General features: G+C 51.9%; 1 protein-coding gene across 6 annotated transcripts; it reads right to left on the bottom strand.

The window, feature by feature from the left end:
* Nucleotides 1-876: 876 nt before the first annotated feature.
* On the bottom strand, nucleotides 877-17,699 carry NFKBIZ (NFKB inhibitor zeta). 6 transcript variants are annotated; one of them, XM_055802431.1, is made up of 12 exons: nucleotides 8,440-8,749; nucleotides 8,130-8,266; nucleotides 7,546-7,582; nucleotides 7,327-7,433; nucleotides 6,398-7,161; nucleotides 5,852-5,957; nucleotides 5,377-5,523; nucleotides 4,991-5,054; nucleotides 4,184-4,353; nucleotides 3,424-3,534; nucleotides 3,134-3,301; nucleotides 877-2,454 (listed from the first exon to the last, which is right to left on the bottom strand). In XM_055802431.1, exons 1-12 carry the CDS (start codon nucleotides 8,669-8,671, stop codon nucleotides 2,401-2,403), a joined length of 2,097 nt encoding a protein of 698 aa, XP_055658406.1. In that variant the 5' UTR covers nucleotides 8,672-8,749; the 3' UTR covers nucleotides 877-2,400. The 6 variants fall into 6 exon arrangements, with proteins under 6 accessions (XP_055658406.1, XP_055658407.1, XP_055658408.1 ...); XM_055802432.1 differs by having other exon boundaries at nucleotides 7,327-7,430; XM_055802433.1 differs by lacking the exon at nucleotides 8,440-8,749 and adding an exon at nucleotides 17,499-17,699 and having other exon boundaries at nucleotides 877-3,301.
* Nucleotides 17,700-23,743: the final 6,044 nt, after the last annotated feature.

Below are 23,743 nucleotides of genomic sequence, written 5' to 3'. Positions count from 1 at the left end.
CTCCACTGACAGCCTCCAGCCCTCCTGCTGGAGGGGGCAGCGAGCATCATCCCGACCCACGTTCTCCGGCCCGATGTGACTCCGCCAGCCTGCCATACCTGCTGCCCACCATCGCTCTTGCAGCTGCGCAGACCCGGGTTGCTCCATTGCTCCTTGCAAGGAAGCTCCTGCGCACCTCTTCAATCTGGAAACGCTTCCATCTGTGGGGACACCCTAACCACACACAGCAGCGAGGCAGAGGTGGGCAACAGGTTTATACAGCAGCATGGAAGCGCTTTCTTTTCTTTGGTTCCTCTCCTACAGGGTTCTAACACTGCATCCACTTTTCCCCGACTGCTGCTATGTTCCCAGCCCAGTACTCAGCAAGGATCATAAGGGACAGTCCTTCCTCCCACGAGGTCACAGCCAGCTCGGAGCCCACCTGCTCATCCGCCAAGCAAGGACAGTTTTCCCACAGGTACAACCCCACCTGCAGGCTTCCACCTGCACTCAGGTGACTGCTAGCCAAGCAGCAAGGATCAAGGACCAAGGCAAGGAGCAAACAGGGAAAACTATGGCACGGTCAGAACTGCGATCATTCCTTCAAGTGTACAGGGAGAAGCATCCAGGAACAACCCGCAATTTGGACAACCTGGTGAGTACTGGCTCTGCTTGGGGCACATCTAAACAAACCAACACCGCCACAGCACAGTGCGTGACCCAGAACAGCCCAGCACCACCCTCAAACCAGAGAAAGCACCGCACCAACAGCAGGCTGGGAAGACTTCACCCCTCACAAAGGGACCTTCACCAGTCTCACAGTACTGCCATGCCGAACCAGTTTTATCTCAAGCTTGATTCCATCATCACTTGTACCACAGACGGTAACCACCAACATTTAATTAGCATGTTTATTCAAACGCAAGTTACATGAAACCCTTCAAGAAATGTATCACAACTAGGCCTCCACATATCATGTTTTTTCACTTAGCTTGTCTACAAGACATACTGTGACAAAACAGCACAATCAGACTAATTGAACAGTTATGGCAGAGAATTGCATGTGATGCAAAAACAGTTTAAGAGCAAAGACCACACACAGAACGTATTACTGGATTACAGCCCAGCATGGATCATTCAGAAAGCGACAGGAGGAAGAAATTTTCTCCAACAGGACACAAATATACTGCATAATTAGTATACATTTTGCATTAATACCCATAATTATTAAAAAATTGAAAAACATTAACTTCAAATATTACTTGGCTAGCCACTATACCTATAAGGTAAAGCCATAAATGAACTAACTCTTCTGAGGAGGTGGAAAAACACTAAAGTCTCTAGAATCAACTAGAGCCCAATTCAGCAAACTACTTACACATGTGCTTAGGTCCTACTGACGCTAGCGGGGCTTACACACATTTAAGTACTAGAATCAACATGGAGATATTTCTAGCATGCATCAACAGTTAAGCACATGCTAAATACTTCCACTGAATCAGGATCATATTCTTTAAAGTACAAAGTTATATACACACACGCTACAGAAGTCATAATCTTTCCCCCTCGATCCACTGTCCCATCAAAAGAAAAAAAAAAAAGATAAACCTTTACTGGGTATGTCAAAAACTGATACAGTCCCCTGAAGAAGCATGGCTTTTTGTGTTTTAGTAACAGCTCCAAAAGCACGCACAAATTGGTGCTAGGGACAACCTTAACTGTCCTTTCAGTCTTCCAAAACATCAGAATTTACCCTACATGCACCAGTGCAGTATTAAAATTCTATATGCAATTTGCAAGTTCAAGATCAAGTAACTTGTTTCTTCAGTTCATGCCACAGCCAACCGATTCAACCCAAGCGACCAACAGATTTGTAAGACCTATACAGCTGTACAACAATACCAGTGACTATACACAATCCTGCACAAGATACTGGAAGAAAGCTACAAAGTTACATAAATAAGTGTTCAACTTCAAAAATATTTAATTTGTTTTGCACTTAGTATTAAGTGTTTTTAAAAACACAAACAAAAAAACCCTCTGCAATGTTGATGCGCATCAGCCCTCTCAACAAGATTTCCTGCAGAACTGTCCTCCAGAAGTTATCCGTATGGCTGTTTAAACAAAATCAGTCTTGCCGTAGCTATGAAATCCAGGTATCCAGGCAAATGTTCCGTGTACTTGGGAATAAAACATTCCCGTTTGCTCAGAGGAATGATTGCTGGGTTTTGGGGTGGTGATTTTTTTGGTTTTTTTTTTTTTACTCTCATATAACCCACTATACAATAGTGAACAAAATACTTTTGTTTCATAGAAACAACTAACATTTGCCCACGGCAGGCAAATGGTCTATTTACAGATACATTAGGACTGCCTGACTGACAGTGAGTGTGAGGTGCTGAACTCCAAGAAACACGGAGCCTAGAAAGGCGACACCCTCTGCTGAATCGCCTTCCCTTTTAGGATACGTCTTATCTGGAGAAGAGAAAGAGACACACACATCAGTATTCATCATCCTGAAGCAAGCGACAAGCTGACAGAAGAAACCCTAGACCCAGTTCTGCAGTCCTCATTTATCTGAGCCTGGATTCTGGGCTCAGTCACACCAGGATTGATCCAGTTTTGCAGCATTTGAACCAATGAAAGGCAACAGAATTACTCAGTTGCTTAAGTTATTTAGCTTCTGAGGTCCAGAGTCACTTTTTTCCATCATGAATTCCAACAGCTCCCAGGTAAAAGGGATTTTCTTCATTTGTTGTTTAGGCCTAACAACGAATTACACCATTACTAATTATGACAAGAGCAACAGAAGCATGATCTCAGGCCCATACAAAGATGAACAAGAGAAGGGATGCTATCTCCAGAATGTTAAAAGGTTACAAAGACAAAACCTGTCTTCACAGAAAAAAAAAAAAAAAGGACTGAGTGGAAAAAATAAAAGCTATGAGCAAAACCTGTAATTTCAGGTCTTTGTATATTCTGCCCGATCCTGACACTAAAAACCAAAGTTCCCTGAATAAAATGGCATTTGCTAAATCTTTTCCTTAAAAAGCTGCAACTCAAAACCCCAAAGAAACTTCTGGAAAGGAATAAGGCTTTTGCATGGATGGGAACAGATGGGAGCAGAGGGGACCGTTGGGTGTTGGTTTTTTACCTGCTCTCCTACAAGGCCATCGGGAACCAGGTGAACTGGCTGCTCATTCTCCAGGTTTCTGGCACTGGGATCGGCTCCCTTGCGCATCAGCAGGCGCACCGCGTCCAGCTGGCTCACCCGGTACTGCAGGCTGGCAGCCACGTGGAGTGCCGTGTTGCCGTTGTAAGCCTGGAGAAGACCAAGTAACTCCATGAGGGGAAGGCAGGGACATGGGTCCCAGGACACTGCGGTGCCACACGTGCGCACATCCCAGATTACATCTGCATTCCAGGGGAAAAAAATCAGCGTACCTTTGCGTTAATGAAAGAGAGGCAGTTGGGCAGCTCCAAAAAGAGACGAATGAGCTCTAGGTTTGCTTCTTCTGCTGCCAAATGCAAAGCTGAGCGACCGCTTTTGCGATCCTGTGGAAGAAAGGAAGGGTTAAGTCTTTCCTGTAGGTGCTTCACCTACCCAGGGTGAACACGCAGACAAATAAAACAGAAAGCAGAGTACCTGCACAGTGTTGCACACACACGCTTGCACAATTCACTAACAGTCTCCACATACATTGTAACATGAATTATCTAATGAACAGTGGGGACCAGACCTCATTTGGCAGTAAGCTCGCATAGTCAAGGTATCAAATGTTCTATTGAGTAATGGTCTGGCCCAGCACAGACCTAAACTGGACAGGTAAGCTCTTCTTAATTAAAATCAGCAGTTCCAGAACAAGGTATCATCAGCACTCTATTACTACAGATCCCTCAAAGCGCTCCAAACATATCCTTACTTTTAAGGCAGAACCAGCTGCAGCCAGCACAGAATCATTCTTAATCCAGAAATTAGACTGTTACCTCCCTTCTTTCCCCAGGGTTCATTTGCATTGATGATACCTTGCTCTGAATAAATGCAACATTCTCCTTCCACTTGGGTAAATTAGGCTGTGGGGAAGCTTTAAAATTAGTCTGCTTCCTTTGTAATAAAGTTGAAATGTGGTGTGGGAGAAAGGGACACATTCTGCTTCCACGTTCTCTCTGGATCCGACACTTCAGATGAAGCCATTGTACTCACTTTTGCTTCAACAGAGGCTCCCATTTGTATCAGAGTCTTGATGGTTTCCACCAGGCTCTTGTTTCTCAGCAGAAGTTCCTGGACCTCAGGGGAGTGAGGTGGCTGACTGTTCTGCAGCTCGTGCAGCACAGCGTTATGGGCCAGAACAGCACAGTGCAACGCTGTCAAACCTTAATGTTAAAAAGGAAAAAAAAAAAAAAGAGAGATAATCATTAATGAACAAACAGAATACAGATACTGGCCAGCTGCTTGTTTCAGAGGATGGGTAAAGGAGCTTCTGCCCCCACCGAGCCCAGGGACAATTCCTTGTTTGTTAGTCACAGCAGCTGCTCACCACCAGGAGTTCAGTAGCAGCCTGGTGCGAGTTCTCAGCTAGTAGATAATGAAAAATCAATTTCTATCAATTCCTAACTTTTACCTCCCCCAAAACTTAGGTTAGGAAGAGCTGTTACATGGCAAAGAGGTTCAATTAAAACAGTTCTCTGGTGCCAGAGATCCTGGCTGCTGTGTGCACCCACGTACCGCTGGCACTCAAATGTTTTAAAAACAATAGCCAATTACTACCCACACTCTCTGTGCCAAACACAGCAATCGCATGTGGAGGAAGAGGTCCCGACAGGCACAGAATAACCGTGCTTTAACTGACAGATATGCCAATTGTAATGTAATTTCAATTGTAATTGTAAATTTCAGCCTGGCAAAGATACACTCCATTTTATTGCATCTCAACCCAGGATAACATTCACATCAGCAGCTATAAAAATAACATCCGCTAACTCTGTAAATTATAAACTCTTAACTACTCACCATCGTAGTTTGTTGCCTCAAGGTCCACATACTGATTGCTTCCCATAGCTCCCTTTTGGATCGCCTACAAAAGTGGGAACAGGTTTGCATTTAGATCTTACCCAAACCACATGCTGCTTCCTCAAGCCAAGTACAGTCGTAGTGCAGCAAAGCTGCAATAAGCAGTGGCATTTGGAACAGACTTTTTTTCCCCCCCCAGTGAGAGCCTTTATGTGAGACTCAGTCTCACCATAAGCCATTACTGTTAAGGACCCCCAGAGACACTCACAAGGCTACACAGAGGGAACGATACAGGGAGGAGCAATGCTTTCGGAGTTCCCCAAGACAACCAGTACGAACTACTAGCATTAACGACCAGGGCAGAGCTCCACCTGCCCAGTTCTTACCTGAAGGACCTGGGCATGTCCCTTCTCAGCGCAAACATGCAACGGCGTTCTACCCCAGCAGTCTGTGGTGTTGACTTGAGCCCCCAAGCTAACCAAGTCCTGCACAATGAGATGTTGATTGGCAGCCACAGCAACCTGGAAAGCACTCTGCAAACATCGAGAAGAAAATCCGAACTGTTAGTCATCTGATCTCTAACAGGAAAGAGCAATGCCAACAAATAAAAAAGCCTAGCCACCTGGTATTATTGAAGCAGTGATTATGAATACCAGGAAGCCAGGACAAATGAAGCAGAGCACGTAGTCTTACCAGCTCAAAGTGATCCCAAGTAGTATTAATAGCTCAAGGTTAATATTAGTATGCAGGCTAAATCCCAGGGTTAATATTAAATGAGCACTTCACCAAGCCTTCCTCGAGGTCCAGACGTGCAGCAGCACTCGGGTGCACAAAGCAGGTGCACAGCTCTAAGACCCTCACCTGGCCATTGTGCTCCTTAATGTCCAGCATGTGCAGGGCTGCCATCTTCCTCGCAAGAACGTAGGAGAGCGCCCGGCGGCCCTGGGCAACGGCGATGTGAAGGAAGCTGCAGGGAAGAGGGGAAACCGGAGTTACCCCACCAGGTGACCCGCGGCTCGAGCAGCTGCGGAGACCCACACACAGGAGGGGTGCTGTATGCCAGCCCCAGTCCTGCTCCGCGTGGCAGATGAGAACACAGGCACCTGCTCCCCAGGGCAACACAGAGCATCTGAATTAGAACCTTTTTCTCCCCATCTACTAGACAAAAGCCTAACGATATTGTCTTAATTTCAGGTACTTATCAACACCTTATCTACCAGAGTGCTGCAACCCACACATTGCAGCCCATCAGCAAGGCCACACATTTCACCTCGTTAGCAGAACTACCATGCTGGTGAAACAAACATGGCCCACAAGCTGCCTTCATTACATTTGGGTCCACCAAAACCCAGACAGAAACACTCCCCAACCGTTCACATCAGAAACACCATGACGAACAGCACTCACGTGTCACCATCCGAGTCTTTTGCGAGGAACTGGTCTTGAGAGATGTTTGCCAGTTTGTTTTCCTCCTGTTCCACTTGCCACTGAAAAAATGACTTGCCCAGCTGAGTCGTGCTTCTGGCGACGTTTTGGTCAGGTAGAGACACATTCAAAGCAGCCAAAGAGATGCTGCGCTCCAGACTACCACAGACATTACCAGAAAGCAAGCTGAAGCCTGGAGCATGGTGGGCGACCTCAGCCTGTGGGTGGGCACCGGCCAGTGGCTGGAGGGGAGCGGAGATGCCCTCTGAGCCCTCGGAGTCGTTCAAGAGGGAGGAGAAGCTCTGCGGCGGGCAGTACTGCAATTCATGGCTCTCAAAGGTGCTCTGCTGGTAGCCAGGAGACTGGTCACTGGTGGCAAACGGCCTGTACTCCAGTGAGGCGTCTGGGGGATAGCTCTGTGACAAGTCTGGGGTCTGGGAGGGAGGGAACTGGTAATGCTGCGGCGGCTCGAGCATCTGCTGGGAGGTGTGATCTTGGAACACTTGGTATTTCTGGGACGGCGAGAAAGCCTGCGTCCCCGGGCTGTCCTGGTACTGCTCGCCGGGAGAGCCATGACTGGAGACAGTGTGCAGCCAGCTGACCTGCACCGTGTTCAGAGACACGGGGCTCGACTCGTTCTTGATGTTTATAATGTTCTGAAGCAGATCGGAATTGCTCTCATGTTTTGCATCATTTTTATGAGTCTCCTCCACGTTATCCATAGAGGTTGGTGTCTGGGGTGGTGTCTGTCGAGGGGGGGTGGGGGGTGGGGAGGGGAGACAAAGCAAAAACAAAACAAGAAAAATCAAAACAAGCCCCAGAAAGTGTGAGGTATAATTGTATCTGGTAGCTTCTGATCACACAAAGCAAACTGCAAAATAAAGGCACAGGAAAAATTACTACAAGCATACCAGGAGGTGTGGGTGAACATTAGCTTGGCGCTTGAAAGAAGGTCCATCAGAAAGCAGCTCGGGAGCCTTCCTTTTGCCACTGTGACCGAGTATGCTCTTCAGCTCTGCTGAGAGGAGAATACAGCTGGAATACATCTGGCGCTAACCCTTACAGTTCACTTTCAAAATATTACTGCAAGGAATTTAAAAAATAAAAGGGGGGGGGGAAGCATTTTTTACCTGTGTACTGCTCGTAGTTTGCCAGTCCTCCCTGTGCCTTTTGAGGAAAGCCCAGATTATCCCGTCATTATAGTGTCATTTCAGGAAAAAAACAACACAAAATGCAAAAGCACAGGGGAAGCAGCAGCAACTCGCTGCTGTAAACAGCCCACGTACCCGAGAACAGTTCCAGTACAGGACTGTCTAATGCAGATTTAGTTGCTTGCAATTAAGGTTAGAAAAATTGAAAGACTTTATGGAGTGAAATGCAAGGCGCTGTTTTTCTCGGGCTTTTCAAGCCGCTTTTACCCGGCTGCTCACCGCCCTCCCGCCCCCCCCCCCTCCCTCCCCGCCCCGCAGCCCCCCGCCGGGATGCCCCCCCGGGAAGCTCAGAGTCCCCTCTCGGAACGCGCGTCCCCAGACAGAGCCAGACCCCCCGCGCCCCCGGGACACCGATTTTCCCCCCTTTCCCCCCATCCCCCGGCGGGGCCGGCCCTCGCCCCGCGGGAGCCGAGCGGGGACGCGGCGGGCCGGGCCACTGACGCGGGGGTCCCCGCGGCCCCGGGCTCCGCCCCAGCGCCCCCCCGGACGCCCCCCGCGGTCACCTTGCCGTCCTCGGCGGGCGGCGCGGGCAGCTGCCGGCAGCTCCTGAAGTGCAGCAGCAGCTCCTTCACCGAGTTCTTCACGCGTACGCCCTGGAAGGGGCCGCGGTGCTGCTTGCCCCCCGCCATGTGCGCCTCACCTGCGGGGACACGGCCGCCGACCGCTGTCACCCCCGCCGCTCCGGCGGGCGGAGCGGGACCGGGAGCGGGACGGGCGGGAGGGGGGGGGGTCCCGCGGGGCTGGGGACACCCCGGCGCCGCCCCGCCGCCCCCGCCCGGCGCGGAGCCCCCGCGGCCCGCGGACACGCCGTACCTTGCAGCGCGGGGCGGGCGCCGGCCCGGGGGTCCCTCCGGCCGCCGCCGCGGCTGCTCACCGAGAGGTCCGAGTCGGAGCCCGGCGAGCCCGGGGCGGAGTGGGCCGGCGAGCAGCTGCCCTCGCTGGAGTGGGGCGAGGCCCCGTAGAAGTACGCGAGGTTGATGGGGCTGCTGAGCGCGCCGCCGTCGCCGCCATCGGGCGCCGCGTCCCGGCTGCTCTCCACGATCATGGCGGGGCGGCGGCGGGCGGCGGCGGGACCGGCCAGGGCTGGCGGGCGGCGGGCGGTGACTGGCGGCGGCGGCCGCGGCGGCGGCGCTTATACAGCCCCGCCCCCGCGGGGTCGGGCCCGCCGCGTGCACGGGGCGGGGCGGCGGGGCGGGGGCGGATGGGGACGGGGGTGGGGACGATGGGGGATGGATGGGGTTGGGGATGGAGTGGGATGGGGATGATGGGGATGATGGGGATGGGGTTGGGGTGGGATGGGGGTGATGGGGATGGATGCCACCTCGCACCCCACCCTCCAAGATTGGCCCTGGAGGCCCCCGCAGCTTTTGCAGCCCCTGCTCGCAACACACACGAGCCCAAATTTCCACCCTCGTGTGCAGCCGCCAAGACGGAAACCTCGAGTATGGCCCTGGGCCTCCCACCGCAGGCTCGCGTCCCCACGCACACGTACCCTGCACCCCAGGCGTGATGGCACGGGAGTGCTCACCCCGCTCCTGCCAGGCCACAGCGCTGGGGGGGCACACGGGGGTGCGGGGGGGTTGGCTGTGTGCAACAAGTGGGCAGTGGCCGGAGGGAAGGGGAAGGTGAGCGGTCGCTCACCACAGCAATGACTCAGCTCCTTTCCTCTGGTGTGGAGCGTGCAGAGGGCAGGGGCAGGCACAGGAGCCAGCAGGGGTCTGGGTTGCACCACACTGCGGTGGCGAAGCCCCGAGGCCAGCAGGGAGAAGCAGGGAAGCGCCACACAGCGCCAGGACAAAAAGTGGGTGAAACCTGCGATTATGTTATCAATGCTGCTGAGCTACTAGCGTATGCGTGGGGGGCACTTCTCAGATTTCCGCTTTTCAAACAAATATTTCTGCTTTCCTCGTTTCCACTGAGGTCACCATCTCCTAAAAGACGAGCACGCGTCTTTGCCCACAAGGTTGCAGTTAGGTTGTTTGGTAAAACAACACAGTATTTCTAAAGTATAATATGCAAATTGGAGGTCTATAATTTAGATTGTTATGCGTGTTTTAATTGTATTAAAAAGCATGGGACAGGTGCAACATGAAATTATATTAATCAGCTCGTGAGGAGGCAGGAGAGAGTTACTTTGTATTGTTCAAATATTTCTTCCACTGCCAGGTGAAGGAAGGGTTTCACCGGGAATTAGCTGGGCGCTTTCGGCTTGGAAGGCTGTTTTTTGACAGCCCATGCTGAATTGATGCAGTCACAGTGAAATTTGCAAATGTAACCCATAAATCGGAATCAGAGGCCAGAAATAGCGCAGTCTAATAAAGGTTAAAAGTCACTCACTCCCTAATCAGCAGCCATCTCCCAAGCGTGCTTTCTCCCTCATTGAATGAGCCTCTTTATATGTATATATACACATATACAATGTGTGTATGTATATATATATATATATATATACACACAGGTATACTAGGATTTGTGAAACCAGGCCGTGTGTTTTAAACACAGAAGGAGATGGTTCTCTGTTGTTCTTCAAGCCCCGGGCAGACACCTTTAAGTATTTCCTTGCTAAAAGCGCTTGCTGCTCAGACCCTGCAGCCCCTGGGTGCTCTTTGTACACTGGGCCGGGTGGCTGACAGGGCGTCCACAACCCGACTTTCCGAAGCCGAATCTGCCTGACCAGCCTTTGCATTCCCACCCCGCCAGCTGGCCAGGACAGCCCATCATTTTAACCTAGCCAGGAGGGTCTCCAGCTGCTGCAGCAAATGGCCCTTGTTCTTTAACAAGCACATGGTAATGCAAACCTGAGCAGTCTGTCATCCAGAGAATTCCATTTGGCATCATAGTTGCCTGCAATTCCCTTAAAAATGCCGAGATTAAGAGTGGATTTCAGGCCAAAAATGGATTTCTCTCACTGTAGTCCTGCTGGGTCATGGAAGGTCCCTGAGCCACATGCAGGCAGGGACAGGCAGTGCCTTTGCCCTTGCTGTCCAGTAATGATTTTGGAATGGATTTAATGAAGATTAGTCTCTACATATGAACAAAAACTACTCTATAAAACAATTTAATGAGGGGGGTTTTGTCTTAAAAAGGACACAGAATTTCTTTTTCTCTTCTGCTCTAGAGTTTCTAGTCTCCTGAAGGCTGACTTGCTGACTTACTCTCCTTTTACCAAGTAAAAGCCACTTTGGGCAACACTCTGATACCTTGACCCATACTTGTTTCATCTTATTTGTCAAGTTTTCTGGCATAAATGTACTCCGAGTCAAAGCAGATTAAGACAAGTCTAATTCCACCAAGCTCTGTAACAAAAGGCTCTTTCAGAAATACACACACCCATCAGTTGCACAAGATGAGCTGGCACCCAGCAGCCTTGTGCTCTCAAAGCACTGCCATGCAAGTTACGGGTACATTATTGCTACATCTACAAATTACGACTATTAATACTGCAGACCTTGAGCATTTGTTTTTTGGCTCAAACACTACATAACATCCGTGGTGACCAAAATTCCATGAGGCGCCTTTAGCCTAAGAAAATTCCTCCTGCGCAGGGTGGTGACCAAAGGTGCTTGTCAGCTGTTGTCCCGATGGGAAACCCAGCGCAGCCTGTACAGACCGAACAAACTGGGGAGAAGCAAGGTCAGGTGGGCAGGATCGCAGGGCTGTGGTGTCCAGGCGGTTCCAGCCTGCCCTGGCCCAGCTGTGCGATCTGGTGCAACCCCTCAGCCTGCGGAGCTGGGGAGGGCTGAGAGGCAAGCGGGGGGGAGGGTGCCGAGCAGGGAGGAGGATGCCGAGCAGGGAGGAGGATGCCGCAGCTCCTCCAGCGCTGCCCTCCCAGGTCTTCATTGCACCACCTCCATCTCCTGGGATGTATCAATAATGCCAGCTAGCGGCCAGTGTCAGCAGCATGCGTCCCGAAACCTCATACAACTGCCAACAGCCAGATACGCTTATCTTGGTATCTTGGACAGCTGCAAAAATAAGCAACAAAATGCCTTTGTTTCCAAAAACTCTACTTCTTCCCTCACTTCAGAACACACTAGTGGAATTCAAGCTAACCAGGCCTGGTTTAGGTTATACAACATGCTCCTTTACTGAAACAGCTTTTGAAAGGGCAACTTGTGTGCATCTGTGAGCTACTTTGAAGTGAAAATTCAGTTGACAACAAAACACACACACCCCGAGCTGTCTCAGAGCCTGCACTCGCTGGGCAGGGGTCTCACTGCAGAAGTCAAAGAGGCTGGCAGACACCTTGGGCTTCTACCACCAATGGAATACCTAGGCGAACCGCAGCCGCGCGCCCCCCTTTTGCTACCCTCACTGGAGCCAGCAGAGCAGAGATGCAGCGGAGCTGCCGTGGGGCTTCCCCCTGCCTGAGGTCTCCCGTGCCTGTGTCCTGGTTGCACGGGAGCAGCTGAGCCAGGCACCGAGCCAAAGCAGAGTCACGAGGTCTGCCCAGTGTTTGGGGGTTTCTCTGTTGAAACAGATTTCCATCTTTTCAACACCCTTTTTAGCTGCAACCATGAGGTTTTTCTCTCACACCTGGCTCCCCAGCATTTCAATGGCAATAGCACAAAATCAGGCTGAGTGAGAAATTCTGTTGCCCAGCTTTCAGCCACCTCCGGAGCACCCCTTCAGACCCAGCTTTGCAGCTTGGGATGCTGTGGGGCAGGGGGCTCTGGGTCGTGCTGTGCAGCGGCAGCAAGGCAGCCAGACAGCCGAAAGGCAGTGTGCAGCAGAACTGCCTGCCCTCCGCCTGGCGAAGCCCACGCACAGCCTGGGCAAGCTGGCGGGGACCGAGCAGGTGAGTTGAGGACTCTCAGCTTGGAAAAATCTGGGCTGCAAAACTCAAGCAGAGATTTGTGTGTGCTTGCGAGGACATCCTCCCAACAGCCTACACCATCCCCTATGGCTCTGTGCGCGAGCGATCACTGCCCATTGAATCCCTGATGTAACTAGTCCCTGCCTCCAGACGGTCAGCCGGTGCAGCCCAGCAGTTCGCCCTCACGTCCTGGCCCCAGGGCTAGTGAGGGTGCTCTTACATGAGCTCGGTTCTGGGATCTCTGGGGAGAGAAACCAGCTCCTGTGGGCAAAGCCTGGGCATGGTTTGCTCCAGGGCTGCTCCCTAGAAACAGCCGAGAGCGAGACTCTGCCAGCCATCTCCCTCTGTGAGCTTAGTCTCCAAAAAGGCATCCCTCCTCCTCTGCCCCCTCAGGAACGCCGTAGCTCCAAGCCACACGTGCAGCAGCTGCAAAGAGAAAAGTCCAGACAAACAGCAGTTGCGTCCTTGGGGGAGCATGTGGGGCTCAGGAGGGGCTGAGACAGGCTTGTGATGCCATCCCTGGGGCACATGCTGGGCTGAATGCTATAGGGGATGGAGGCTTTAAATATAAAAATACATAAATAAATACGGAAATAAATTGAGCCCAGAAAGCAGAGCATTGCCTGCCCTGTAGAGCAGCACATAGTCACTGTGCCAGGCGTGTGGTGCCTCCTAACTGCAAGTGAGGAACGGGCCGGGTCTCGGAGCAGCTGCGGGAGCAGCACAAACATCCCTTCAGTCCGTGTCTCAGGCAGCAGCGGGGGACAAGGGTCAGCCTCGAGGCAAGGTGACAGAACACAAACTACCAGCAACAAGAACTCAGTTTTGCAACACGTTTCTGGAGCAGTATAACCTTTTTGGTCTTTCTCAAACTGGAAATAAAAATGGTAGTTTATATTCCAGCTGCTTAATGCAAGGGAATATTTGCTGTATGGATGTCAAACATTCCGAATGCTCCAATGGGCGTAATTAGGCTCAGTTTGCTCTTAGAATAGCATGGAGAAAAGCAGAGGTAAAAGCTCAGTAGCTACCGCATCCCTAGAGACTTTTCAGGATCGATACCTGTGTTTGCTTTAACATTTTAGGAGAGCACACATCAGCAGGTTGGAGATGGCCCATGACACGGTTTTGCTCGAAAAGCCAGTACAGAGGAGTCAGTGTTTCTTCCCTCTTTGCTATACTTGTACTGCCACTTTTTTCCTAGTCGTAGGTCTCCAAGACTGATTGTGGGATTAGCCTGAACTTCAAAAGGGGGCATGTATAATTCTTCTTATTAAAGGAAAGCTCAGGCTACTTATTTAACATATGTCTTTTGGGGCTAGCTTCTTTGATCCGAAGAATGCCCTCAATTCTGCTTTTTTCTCCCAGGCTGCCTGATATTAAAAAAAAAAAAAAGAAAAAGAAAAAGCGGGTTGCTCCTAGGCAGGTCCTTTCACACTGTGTATATAAAAGCAGCTGAAATCAGGACAGAGGAAAGGGAACCCCCAAGACAGCAAGTGGTCCAAAGCTGGCCGAGTAGATCTGATTTCTGTACAGCAGTTTCCTGGTACATACACTTTGTGTTTGTGGACATTCCTGTCGATGTACTCACTGCCCTGGTTAGTCACATTTTCTCATAAGGTTACATATCTCATTCATTAGCACCTTGCAGCAGGAGCGCTCGGCTAGGAAACACGCACAAGCCACTGTCATGGCGTGCACACGGGGAGCACATGGCTGCGTCCCCATAGCAAAGGGCAGCGTCGCATTCTGCTGCAAAGCGTGCCATGTGTACATAAATGAGAGAAGAGCACGCGTTCTCTCCTCAAAACGTTTTGCTTGTTACGATATGCTGGTTTAGAAAGGGAGTCAGCGCGGTTTCTCAGCGCTGTTGCGGCAGCTCAGCGTAGCTCTGACCAGGTAAAGCATTAGTTTTCTTCATGACTCATTTTCGTCCTAACTCAGGCGACTGACCTGGGCCACAACCTGTCATTCTGGGCCCACATTTCACTTCATTTTCTGCTGTCAGATGCAGGAGCCTGTGCTGTAAGCACAGCAGGCGAGCTCGGCTCGGGGGGACTTCAGTTTCAGCCTTGCCACCTCCCACAGGCAAGGGCAGCAGGCGCTGCAAGGCTGGCCCAAGATGGTGCTGGCCCTCAGCACTTTGGGACAGGAGCGGGAGGACAAAATGCTTCATCTCAGAGAGATTTTAACCCAGAAAGATATGATTTTTTGAACTGCTATCTACCCAGGACCCTGCTTTCCTAGTCTCTCGATTTACATGTAGGAATGGGTAACCTATCTAAGGCTGAGGCTGCCACACATCCAGGCTTCCCAAACACATGCTTTTCTGCTCAAAAACCTTGTCCAGGGAGATTTTGAAAATTTACCCGCTTCTTACGCATGGCAATCCAATCACATCTACCAGACAGCAGATCTAACTGGGCTGACCAGCCCAGACACCCTGTGCCCGGTGCCAGGTGGTGTGTGGCTCGCCGTGCTGGGATGGCACAGCAGGACCAGCACCAGCAGCAGCCCCAGCCCTGCGGGTGCAGACCGGGGCGTGGGACAGCCCCACAGGAACAAGGCAGCCACGGCAAAACCCCCTTAACACTGCAAAGACCACTGAAGGGACCGCCCTCATCTTGATCTTATTTCACTGTGTTTTCCAGTTTGTAGACCTCAAATACCTGCAGCTCAGCCTTCCATTCAGCAGATAAATTCCAGCTTTCAGAACACATGGCTGCCTGACCTTGGGAAAGTCCTGAAACTCAGCTGCAGAGCTGTGCTCCATTAGTCAGACAAAAATTCAATGAACAGGAAGTTTTCTCATTTAAAAAAAGCACCTAAACAAAGGCAGCCAAGTAAAACTTTATTCTGGTAGGGAAAATGTTAGGTTGCTTCCCAGCAGCAGTACAAAAACTTCCCTGGTGCTGGGGATGAACTGCACATATCAGGGCAGGCTTTATCTTCAGTTAACGTGTGCTGGGACAGCATTGCTGCGCCTACGGGTCAGAATTTGCTGCCACGTAAGTGTCAACCACAAATGTCCCGTGTCTGCATAAACAACATTAAAGTCATGGAGAGGATACCGGTGCCGTGTTCTTTCTTGCTTCTACAGACTTAACAGCCAGTTGCTACACAGTTAGAAAGAAATCCATGACAGTAATGACACGTTTACAGCATTATGTGCATGGTGCACGAGTTAGCATAAAACATCAAGAAAGTTGGAAGCAAACCCTTTGATTTGGTGGGGCACAGTGCAAAGCTCTGTTCCCAGGTGTTGGCTCCCTCCTCCAGTTCTTCGCTGGGAAAAGACAGGGACTGAAGCCAGGCGCATCCTGTCTGACAGGACGCTGCTCTTCAGAGAAGCTAGCCCATGGATGGTTACGTTTCCTTTTAATTTCCTGCCAATTTCTTAAGAAGAAAGCAAGAGTGAAGGCGGCTCTTGTTTCTACCTTGCACGTTTTGTCTCATCAGCTTGCAACTGGGAACGTGAAGAGTCACATGGGGGTTTCTTAGCAGCACCAGGTGGAGTTTTGCCACTCCAAAAGCAGAAGCAAAGCCAGAGGTCGGGCTGCCCGGGTTGCAGCGTGAGGCAGAGCCAAAGGCAGGGGCTGGGCTGTGCCTGCCACACACTGCTCTGGGCAGCCGGGCTGGGAGGGGAACCCCGAACCTTCCCAGCGCCCAGGAGAGCTGCTGGAGACCCATTTCCAGCAGCTGGTTGTTGGTGGTGATGATGATGATGTCCCAGCCACCCCTCTGGGGCAGCAGCAGGGCAGGGTGCAGGGCTGGGGCTGCTCGAGGCAGCCTGGTGCCCAGCCCCGGTGGCAGAGGTCATGTCCTCCCCACACGCACTCTCCTCCTAGCCACTGCCCTCAGCCACGACTGGAAACACGTGCCTTGCTGTAAAGAAAGGCAATAAAAGGTCTAACTAGCCAAAAAGCAATCACTTGCCCCAGGAACAAAGCTGGCACTGGAGTCTGGTTTGGAGCAGAGACATGGCTTTCTTCCCAATGGCCCTAGATGACATTTGTCCCTGACCGCTGGGACCCTGCCTGGCTGAGGGACAGCCCAGGATATCGCCCTTTCTCTGCCCGCTGGGTGTCCCCAGGCAAGCCACGGTGTCCCAGCTGAAAAGACCCGGCTTCCATCTAAAGTACCTCCAAGCCCCCCACCCCGGCCACACACAAGTCTCCAGTGACACCACGGTGCAAACATGCCCCCAGGCCCTGGGGATCTAAAATCCAGACAGCGTTTCACCCTCTGCAGGAAGGCTGGGGCCAGGCTGCCTTCCCCGCCTGCCAGGCACGGGCACAGTAATGAACCGGGGTGCTGCATAACCGACCTCATGTGGTAAGCCAGAGAAACCGTCACCAGGCCATGAAAGACATTTATGGTTTGGTTTAATAACCCCCTTAGCATAACAAATTTTAAAGTGAAGCTTAAGTTCATTAAACTCACTTCTTGCTATTCCCACAGATTTTTGCTAAATTACAAGAAAGGAGGCACAGATCCCTATTTCTATACATGTTTCACTGTATTGTCTCACACTGCACCATGTTTACTCCTGTCCAGTTGAAGCTGGCAGGCTTGTATGCTGATGATGCTCTGTATTTCCAAAAGTACTGATGAGCTGCCAGGAAAGCAACTGTATTCAAGATTTACGAAACACCTGCTCCCACTACAGTGTTTCTTCCACTCAGTGCTCTCGGAGCTTAGCTTCCCATCCATCCATCTGCCCTAACTCCGGAAAGGTACTCCATCATCCACTGAAAAGATTGCTTCAGAGAGACTTGCCCAAACCAGGGAAGCTATTTAGCAGTATTTTGCCCTGGACCCGCTGTGGACTTTCAAAAATCCCACCATCCACTGTGGTTTCTGCACACTTAGACACTGCTCGTTACCTTCCCAAAAGCCAGCCATTCCTCTGTACCCAACCCCAAAACACGCGCAGACTATTATAGCACAAGCCACTTGTGGGGCTCTCAGAAGCAAAAAAATAATTATAAGCCAATATTGTTCCAATCAATTGCAGGTTTTAAGCAATAAAGCAAATAAAATGATAATAGTGTACCTTCATGTCGGAGGAGTGAAGCGAGAATTAGCTCTATGGAAAACGAGCCAGCTCTTTGCACCCACTGGGAACTGATCGTTCCTTATGTCCACGTCTGTGTGAATGATTGAAAAGTTCCTCTGAGGTTTAACGGTATGAAACAGAGAAGCAGCAGCAAGGAAACTTTGCTTTTTCCCCTCCCTCGCAAAAGTCCTTCTTACTCTGGCTTTCTGGTTACAGGAAAAAAAAAAAAAAAATATATATATATAAAAAAAGAAAGACACCCTACACAACCCCCTGCCAGCTGAGTGCCCAGGGGGCTGGTTTTATTGTGGCGGGTCACACGCCACTTATCTCTCAGCCCTGATGAAGCGGCAGGGGGATGTTATGACATGTGAGAGGAAGCGGCAGGGTGGAGGAGGGCGGTGTGAGCGTGGCTCCCTGGACTTTTTCTTCGTGGTGGAATTTCCCAGGCGGGGTGAGCCCTGGCAGGGACATTCCCCTGCCAAAGGGGCTGGCAGGAAACCCCAGGCTGGCGTAACGCTGCCAAAAACGGGTCTGGAAGGTGCTGATGTGAGATTCACAGCAAGAACAGCGAAAAAGGGCAGTACAACAAAGGGGTGAAGAGAAACCCGTGCGAGGCGGTGGGCGTTCTCTCCTGACCGGGGCAGGGTTCCCCCAGCTGCCCCCCTCCTGCCCGCAGCGCTGCCGGGGTGGCCAGGGCAGCCAAGCTGCATCCCACAGCGCTGGCCTGCCCGGGCGCTGCAGGTTGCCCCGGGCCAGCAGGAGCCCACCGAGCAGCAACGGTGATGCAGCATCCCACAGGCGAACGAGCCGCTCCAGGCGTCGGGAGGCAGAGGAGGGCAAAGCCTGCTCCTTGGGACTGCCTGGGTTTCAGTGGGGTTTGCTCCCAGAAGGGCTGGGATGAGTTTCCCAGAAGCTGGTGTCGTGCTGACACCTCCATACCGCCAGAAGCCTGATTAAAGTAGGGGCGAGCACTGGAAAAAACCAAACTGACAAGAAAAAGTACTCCCCTTGCTCACAGACAGAGCAGATGTAAAATAGCCACCTGCTCCAGGCAGTACCATAACCTTCAGCGTGGAAGAAGTTTCCAGGATTTTCCTAAAAGGTGAGCAGATCCATCCGAATCATACTTGCCCTTCTCCTCCTTTCAGCAGCAGCATGGGCCGGGATTCACTGTGCTCATCAAAGGTGGGGAGCAAGCACAGGACACCCAGGTCCCCTCGGAGCCAACACCCCTGGGCTCCAGTGCCCGTCAGGACCCCAGCACAGTCAAGGCGCCCAGCGCATGGCACGGAGCCACGGAGCCATGGAGCCCCTGCCCCTTGCGCCCCCCGTGCCTCCCACAGCCGAGCGCAGACCTTACAGACAAACCAAAAGCCCACCAAGCTTCACCCCCACGTCAGCCCTGCCTCGGCAGGCTGCGGGAGGGAGGGAGGGAAAACGTCTCCTTCCCAAAGGTGATCATCTTGAAACCTTCCCCTGCAGGCAGGAAACGCTGCGTGGGCTCCATCTTCCTGTTTGCAGATGTGTTATATCACTGGAACATGTTCCACTGACAATCTTGATGGGCTCAACACTCTTCTTTGAAATAAGGGCGGTTTGTTCCAGCCGGGGCTGTTACTTGGTCCTTTGCGCACCAAAGGCTGGCGGTGCCCCAGGTCTGGCATCGGCACCGTGCCCGGGCCAGACCCCTGCCCTGCTCTCTCCCACTGCAGAGCAACATGCGCAGCCGTCAGGGACCTCTGGGTGCCTTCACGAGGGACTGAGGTGTGTCAGCAAAACGAGGAGGCTGCAGCATCCGTGCACAGGGGCACGGGTGGCCCAACACCACGGGCAGTGGGAGCAGCACTGGGAGCACCACTCAGCTCCCACAGCTCCCCCACCCCACTCTGCCCAGTGCCACGGCCTCCCGAACCAGGGCAGCTGCGCTGCTCCGGCTCCCACAGCCATGGTGACACTCGCTGTCAGCTGTAACTGCACCACTCGCCTGCGTGAACCAGCGGGCCCTGCTGCAAAGAAAACAAAAATCCAAAAATTATGAGAAACAAACCAGGGCACAGAAGGGCAGAGTAGCATCATCACAGCCAAACAGCTGGTGTGTGGCGGGGACAGGATGGAAAGTCATGACTTTGGTCGGAAATCAAGATCTCTGCTTGCAGCAAAGTTTGCTGTGCAGAATGGGGATGATTGGGCATCATGGAGAAATCCGCTGACCTGGAGAAGCTGTGTTTCAAATTGCAGATATGAAATTGTGGGGACTGGAAGGTACACACATATCGGACACCTTTTACAACAACATGAAATAATTGTAATATCTCTTCATAACTGGAGCTCTCAAATTTTTTCATCGGGTTTTTAACATGGTATCTTTTTTCCGTAACTTCCCCCCCCTATTTTTACTTATCAAAGCAAAGGCAAAACTGAGACACAGCAAAAGCCAATAATAATAATACAACTACACAGGGAAGAAAAGGTAAAGATGAAGCAGACACAGAAGAAACCATGAGAAGGAAGGAACAGGGGAAGACAGAAATAGCTGCTGCCTTGCCAGCAACAAGCGAATTCCCTGAAAGCAGCTGATTCAAGAGAGCAAGAAGGCAGGCGGGGCTGGGAAGCCTGATTCACCGGCCAGGGAAAACCGGAGGGGAGGAAAGAACTGGGCACAGGATGGTGAGAGGGAAAAAACCCTGTAAATTTGTTGTGGTTCTTTCGCCGTAGGTACTTTTGCCGTGCCTCTCACCTGCTGAACTCCAGCAGGCACTTCCAGCCTGGAGGGTCTGTTGCGATGCCCTTTGGAGCGGGTTGCCGTGCTGCGGCGGGGCCATAGTGCCGGTGGCAGAACTAGCCCCGGCTATGGCACCCAACCTGCAGTTGAGATTTAGGGCGACAAGGCACAGCCCCGTGTCAAGCTGAACCAAAACATAACAGATCTCCACAAGCTCTCGCTGAGCACTTGTGAAAAGCGCTTGCTGTTTCCGAGCTGGCCAGGGAAGGGCGAGCGGGGAGGGGAGGCAGGACAGGGGGACGGAGGGCAGGATGGATGCAGGGGGTGGCTGACCCGGGGGTGCCGGTGGGCACAGCGTGGGGCCCTGGCAGACCACAGCCTGCCAAATCTTCCATGTTGCAGGATACACTGACTGGAGACGGACTGTTCTATCCCAGTCAAGTTTACTCCTCTGGATTCTTTTTGAAACTTAGGAAAAAGAAAATATGGGATTTAAGAAAATATTGAGGGCAGAAAAATCATCCCCTGAAGGGCAGCCTTAAGCTAACCTGGGTTATCAACACCTGCATCATCAACTGAATTTTGCTGTGAAGTGACCTCCCATGTAAAAGAGCTTCATCCAGCGGTGCTCGTGCCCTGTGTTTTCAAAACACAACTACCCAGGAGTCAGGAGACACACCACCACCAAGACTACGTTGTGGGTTACATTGTTCTTTTGTGAGTCACCCCAGGTCCTTTTCCAGTGTCCCAAAGGCCTCGTCTGGCCACAGCCGTTCAGGAGGCACAGGTCTGTTGAGCCCACGCAGCTGGCACAGCTGGGATGCAGGGCAGGGCACGCGGCGCTTTCACTTGGGTTTAAGTGATGTGCTCACTCCGCGTCTGGGGCTCGTGCCAAATCACTTGCACACTCTTAATTTTCTGGCATCCTCCTGCATAACCCCTCTCTCCCACCCCGGGCAAAGAAGCCCCTGCACAATTCCCCACACCAGGCTCACAGAGCGGACCAATTATTTCATCCCAAAAGGCCATTGAACATGCCCACAAGAGGCCAGGAACACGAGCAGCGGAGGAGGACGCAGTAACCAGGGCAGGATTTTGGAGAGTCACTGCCCAGATACAAGCTTGGTTGCCTGACGCAAGAGTTCAGGTCTGGGTGATGAGCACCACCGAAAATTAACATTTCAGGAAAGACTCAAAGGTCCAGACTCAGGAAGATAACAAAATATTTCCCTGATTTCAAATACATTGGTTTTGCATTGTAAGCAGGACAGCTGATGCTGGAAGTCCCTTAATACCTTGTAAATTGGGGACGCAGCGCTAAGCTGTGGTGGGATGAACACAAGGAGCCCTGTTCCAACCAGCTCAGTGTCCCCATGGTCTCGGCTCTTTGCCAGCCCTGCCGAGGCCCTGTCCCCCTCCCCACCAAACACTGGTACCACCGCAGGTGGGCTACACACCTTCTGGGAGCCACACGGCACACGATGAGAGCCTGCCCGAGCACTCCTTGTTCTGCTTATAAACGCCTGGGGTTTGCTTTACGAAGTTCCCCCCCCCTATGACACCTGTCACACCTACAGGCAGGTGGGACTCCAAGACACATGGCTCCAAACCAAGTGCAGGGAGCCCAGAACGGTCCCTGGCATGCGGCTGCTGGGACTGGGGTGGGGGGCAGGGAGAACTGTTCCCTTTTTGACGCATTTGGAGAAATGTACGCGTGCGTGTCTCAGCGTGCTGGGTCAGAGGAGTGTTTCCATCCCACGCAGTCGATATCACCTTTGGAAACCTCCACATTGCAAAATCCCCGACATCCTTCCTCGCCTCGGTGTCACAGAGCAAGACCTTTGTATGCTGTTGCCGCCCAGGCCCCGCCACCACCCTGATGCCCCCCCAGCCCACCGGGGGCCCAAGCCCATGCACCCTGAGGAGCACACACGCCTTGCCGCCTCTGCCCCCCGCCCGGCCCAGAGGGGCTGCCAGGCAGGACGTGCCAGCAGCACGCTTCACTTCCAGCGCAACACGCTGGCAATAAGCACCTGTCACCTCGTGGCTTGCAGGTAGCGTGGCCCAGGCCAGGGCACAAGCCCGGCTTTCTCTGGGTGAGCCCAGGGGCAGCACCCTGGGTCGCACTGATGCCGCTTGTCCCCGCAGCAGCCACCATCGAGCGAGGGGGAACAGAGGAACAGAGCCAACACCAGCCATGCTGCAGCAGCGCTCCCTGCCAGTCCCCAGGAAGCTGTAGCTCAGGGATCTTTCCCAGTCAGACAGGCTGGTTTGGCCAGATACGCACAGGGTGTCGACACACGGGGCGATGCACCCTGCTCACTGCTCTCCCGGTGGCAAATCCTGGCGGCAGCCTCCCTCCAAGGCAGCTGGCAAAGCCAGGACCGCGCTGCACGCCCTCCCTTCCCCACGCTGCAGTTTTAAACGCATGAGCTCAAGGATGTCCTGTGGGCCTGTCGCATTGCACAAGCCCCCGAAGGAGGAAGCCAAGGCCACGTACCAGCCTTTGCTACGCACCAGGCCCCTGCACCAACAGTGGGGAGCATCAGCATGCCACCGCACCAGGTCTCGTGCGGGTGCGTACCACTCGCATGGATCACTCCCCTCTGGATACACATCATCAGGAAAAAAAAAAAAGATAAATATCACTTTAAGTGATTTCAGTCTACAAACCATAGTGTGAAGGTTCTACCCAACATACAGCATAAAAACCTAACAGGTCAAAGCAAGGGAATTCCTATGCATCTGTGAAAATATAAAGTAGGGGGAGTTAAAGCAAAAAAGATAAACTGAGACTGAATCAGATGAAACAGGTTAGGTAAACTTGCTCTATTACTAACTTTTTATTCTTTGAGCTTTTTGGCTATTTAAATCATTTTTCTGATCACATCAGGAAATGAAAGACACTAGAGCCTTCTTTGTTTCACAAGCATTTCAATAATACACATGGAATAGAAGAAGAACCTTTGAGACCAAGTTCTTCCCCTAACACGCGGATCGAGCCCTCCGCTGCAACCAGCAGGTGACAGAAGCCTTCCAAACAGCCCAAACACATACTGGCAGCGATGAAGCATGAAGGGATCTGGACTTAAGGAGTAAGTGCTTTGTAAATTAAACGTGCATTTGTGATTGAGGTTTTTTGCTGTTACTTAAACGGTGGTGAGTGGAACAATGTTTTAACCCACACAGCTGTGGCCAAGCCAAAGCAGACCCCGACACCCTCGCCCTTCCCAACAGACAGCTTCACATCTTCGCTTTTGTCACACGCACACGGAGCTGTCACCTGTGGTACATAAGAAGTCATACAGATCCTTTTACTAAAGAAGTTCCCACTTATGAATGCTTACCCCTAACAAGTAAAACAACGCAAAGGGACAATTTGATTCTTGTAAAGCAGAGCTGCAACAGCACTGCACAGCAGGTGAAATTAGAAGTGGAAAACTTGCAGAAAGGAAAACTTCTGCTTTTTAGCCTCTCTTTTCAGCAACAGTTCTACTAATGGTTTTATTAAATTTCC

Source organism: Falco peregrinus, chromosome 4 (genome assembly GCF_023634155.1).
Source record: "Falco peregrinus isolate bFalPer1 chromosome 4, bFalPer1.pri, whole genome shotgun sequence".
In the NCBI taxonomy this organism is placed as follows: domain Eukaryota; kingdom Metazoa; phylum Chordata; class Aves; order Falconiformes; family Falconidae; genus Falco; species Falco peregrinus.
The sequence above is the reverse complement of the archived record's forward strand: the minus strand, read 5'-3'. Positions and strand labels throughout refer to the sequence as shown.